This window comes from Merops nubicus, unplaced genomic scaffold (genome assembly GCF_000691845.1).
Source record: "Merops nubicus isolate BGI_N331 unplaced genomic scaffold, ASM69184v1 scaffold28165, whole genome shotgun sequence".
NCBI lineage: Eukaryota > Metazoa > Chordata > Aves > Coraciiformes > Meropidae > Merops > Merops nubicus.
The window spans coordinates 10,100-14,066 of NW_008609364.1; the positions used below are offsets into that span (position 1 = coordinate 10,100).

At 50.4% G+C, this 3,967-nt stretch overlaps 1 protein-coding gene across 1 annotated transcript in view; it reads left to right on the forward strand.

Annotated features, from left to right (window-relative positions):
* The first annotated feature begins 407 nt into the window (after positions 1-407).
* Positions 408-3,967, forward strand: part of MORN3 (MORN repeat containing 3) — a 7,029-nt gene continuing 3,469 nt past the window's right edge. Inside the window, exons 1-3 of the mRNA XM_008940580.1 lie at positions 408-552; positions 1,186-1,343; positions 2,188-2,347. Coding sequence (XP_008938828.1) covers positions 408-552; positions 1,186-1,343; positions 2,188-2,347 — 463 coding nt within the window. The remainder of the gene's footprint in view (positions 553-1,185; positions 1,344-2,187; positions 2,348-3,967) is intronic.

Below are 3,967 nucleotides of genomic sequence, written 5' to 3' on the forward strand. Positions count from 1 at the left end.
AGAATTTTCTAATTTCCTTAAATGACTGCTCCTGCCTTGTGCAGGGCCAGCAGCAGAGCGGCCGTGGGAAGGAGCCCAGCAGGGCTTTGGCTGTAGTGGGAAGGGGCTGCCCTTTCCCTGTTCTCCCTAAGACCTCTGGCAAATGCAGAGATCAATGCCCACCACAGACTCAGCCTGCTGAGATGTGTTTAACCTTTCCTAACAGGCCAGGCTGTGATGCAAGCCTGTTTTCAGATAGTGCTGTTTTGTACTTTAGTATTTTTAGATGCCTTCTGTTTGTTATATCTCTGTTTTACCCTTCCAAAGCCAGACATCAATTACTGACTGTTCTGCCAGTACCTGCTTCAGTAATTTCTCTCTGAGTTATTGCTGACAATCGTTTGTTTTTCTCTCCAGCCCTGAACAATATGCCTGTTGTAAAATACCCCAGGGCTACAGAGCCTCTCTGGCACAAATGGGACAGGAAAGCACAGAAATGTGGATTAAGACACACAGTCTATGCTGTAAATGGGGATCAGTATACTGGAGAATGGCTGGACAACTTGAAACATGGTAAGGGAGACCATTTTGAGAAAAAATACCAATTTAAATGTCTTTACAAAAGTTGCAGGGAGCAGTCAGTGGTGTATATGCTTCTGGAGGATCATTCATTCATTTATAACTCTCTATATATGCCTTTGATATATGTCATGCAAAAATGTACTCAGAAATATTTCGAATAAACTTGAAGAGTGTTTGCATGCACTGAGGGGTGACTACCTGGAATATCTAGATTATAGATGTCTAAAAATCCTCTACAAACAGCAAACTACAGTCAGCTCCACACACTGGGATGTGCCCTGGTTGCACAGGTCCCTGGAACTCTCTCAGCTCCTGGCTTGGCTTCAGGAATACTATTTATTCTAGAGTTGTGGTGGGTGCTGCAGGAGGCAGAGCAGGGGAAGGAGACCCTGCCCGAGCCCTGAGCAGGCAGGACAGGATTGTTTACAAGCAGTAAACTGAGGTTGGGAAAGATTTAAGTGCATTCCACCAAGGCCACACAGGAAGCCCTCGATCAAGATTAATGACACATCCAACTTGGGAAACTAAACTGAATCCCAGACGTAAACTTGCGATGGAGCCCTGAAAACCCTGCTCCTGACAGCCACGATGGTCTCCCCATGATTCCTCTTCTTTGTTAAACAGGGAAAGGCACCCAGCTATGGAAAAGCACCAGAGCTATTTATAGTGGTGACTGGAAGTTTGGGAAGCGGGACGGTTATGGCTCATACAGCATTCCTGACCCTGTGACCAAGGAGTACAGGAAGGTGTACACAGGCTGGTGGAAAAATGACCAAAAATGTGTAAGTGAGATGTCCTGTGCCTGCTGGTGGTGAGGCAGCGTTCCCCAAAACACAGAGAAGAGTTGGGCACACATGTGCTAAAAGATCACTTAAAATACTGATTTCAATTCAGTACTGAAGCTGAACTGAAAAGTTCTAGGGCAACAAATAGGTGGGACAAGACTAGGGAAGCAGTAACAAAAGCTGTGGTGTTTAAGCCCTCTCCATGCCCCCCCCGGCCTCGCTGCTCCTGGCATTACTCACTCTCCATGCCAAATGCTGCAGGGGCTGCACCATAACCCCCGGCTGGCAATGGGGAAGCAGCAGCATGACTCAAGGCAGAAGCCACAGGAAATTTTTTCCTCCAGGCTTGGGCTCTCTTTAAATCTTTATTTGAACCTGCAGAAAGCCCAGGAAGCTTCAGGAGTGAAAATCCATCATTCATAAAAAGTTGGGAAGGAGTTGCCCAGCCTGGGACACATTGGGCTGTAGGAAGCACTGTCAGGGGTAAAAGGCATAAAATCCCTGCACTGAGAGACAGGTCTCGTTTGTGCTGCCTATCCCAAGACAGCTTTATATTCTAGTAAAACTTACTTGTAGCTAAATATTAGTGGCAGTTGTGCCAATAATAACAAACTGAGGTATAAACTTGAGATTTTGTCATGGGAGTAAAATCATTTGCCAAAAAAAGTCCCATAAAACTGGCTCTCATTTCCTTCAGCACCAGAACAGCCACTGAGCCGGGTTGCCAGCAGCCATGTATAAGAGTAATAAGGAAAGTATCAAGAAAGTAATGTCTCAAAATAGAACACTGGCCGCTTTCAGTAGAGAGGCTCTAACCAGCCATCCCTGTGCTGCTCTCCAGGGCTACGGGACGATGTATTACCCCAGCGGGGAGCACTACGAGGGCGAGTGGAGCAGGGGGCTGCGGAGCGGCTGGGGGCGGAGCTACTACCAGGATGGCTCCATCTACGAGGGACAGTGGCTGGAGGACCAGCCCCATGGGCTGGGGATGCTGCGGCTGTGTGAGTACCGGCCACCCTCACCCACCGGGTCTGCCTGCCCCGAGGTCTTTGGTGCCGTGCTGCTCTCCGGAGGCCTTTGCCGTCCGAATTTCTGAGTGCTGCAACACATCTCCGGCTGCAGCCTCGTGCCAGGGTTGCGGGTGCTCCCCTGCGTCGTCCCTCCCCTCCTGGCTTGGGGCTGGAGGCAGCACAGGCTGTGCAAGGGCCGGCGTTGTGCTGCTCAAGCCCCCACCAAGGAGAAGTCATTTTTGCTGTGATTTACATTTAAATCACTGGGATGGTTAGGGTTAGAGATAATATACTGTTGGGTCAGAGAAGAGCAAATCTCTCTTTTCAAGCCGGGCACTTTGCCAGATGTACTTTCTAACTGCTGCATACCGAAGAGGAGTCCAGTTTCCAGCACAGGGAAAAAAAAAAAATAAGAAGAAAGGAGTTTTCTTGTTGAGTTCACTTCATCCCCTCTCTTACTCCGACCCTGGCTCAGGTTGAGTGAACACTAGGGTTTCAGTAGTACACAATCCCTTCCCAGAAATAACACCAAGCACATCATGGATTGGGAATGTTGGGGGCAATCTCAGCATAAAAATAGAAATTTTGATTTGTGTTTTCCTTATGTTGCTTGGAGTTTAATACATTTTTCCCTGAAGCCAAGAATCCCAGTCCTTTGCCATACAGGGATCTGCATTCCAGGAACGTTTGAAGAAATATCAACTCTATATTACTATTCATTATTCTATTTTTTGCTTGAAAGTGCTCTCAAGGCTAGTAATTAGCTAAGCCAAGCAGCTAGGAGGAACTAGCACGACCTTCGCTGCACAGCACATGCCCGACTGTGCTCTCTGTTGGTCTCACTTTGGACCAATGGATCATCCAGATGAAATCAACACCCGCTTCCAGGGGTAACTCCTTCCACTGATCTGCCTTGTTCCCACCAGTCCCCCTCAGCGTTACACTCTGCTGGCCCTGTGGACTGAGCCCAGGCCACGCACCGTTTCAGAGCCCGGCTGCCTCCGGCGCAGCCTGCGGCCGATCGCGAGCTGGATTCCTTTTGGTTAAAATTAGCCAGAGCAATTATTTCATACCCACAAGCCTCATGCATTCGGTTCAGCTGCTGGAAGCGCGCCCGCGTGCCGGCAGCTTGGCGATGGGGAAAGAAAAGGAGTTCTTCAGTGGAGGTCACGATGAGCTGCAGCTCAGGATTAAATTGCTTGTGGTGGCAGCGTGCCCGGCGAGGGTGAGCCTGGCTGGGAGCGTGGCGCCGAGTCGCCACCTCTGCCACTGCCTGTGGCTGGGGGGCCTTTGAACCCCAGCGGGGAGCAGCAGAGGCCCCGGGAAGCTCCGGGAGGAGAGGGTGGGAGCAGCCAGGCACTGCGGTGCAGCCGGGGAGCTCGATGGGTCCCTGTCACAGCCAGGCCTGGTAGTGTTATGGTTCCTGAGTTGTCCGGGGCTGCAGAGCAGAAGCAGAGCTGCTCTCACCCGTGTGCAGGGCGGGCTGGTGCTACAGATAAGCACACCACCAGGTGAAGCTGAAGGAGCCACCCCCTCGGCTCCAACCTGTAAACCTCACCCTGCTTTAAGAGCCTCACAGCCATGCTTCCCGGAAGCATTTTTGGTTTTTCC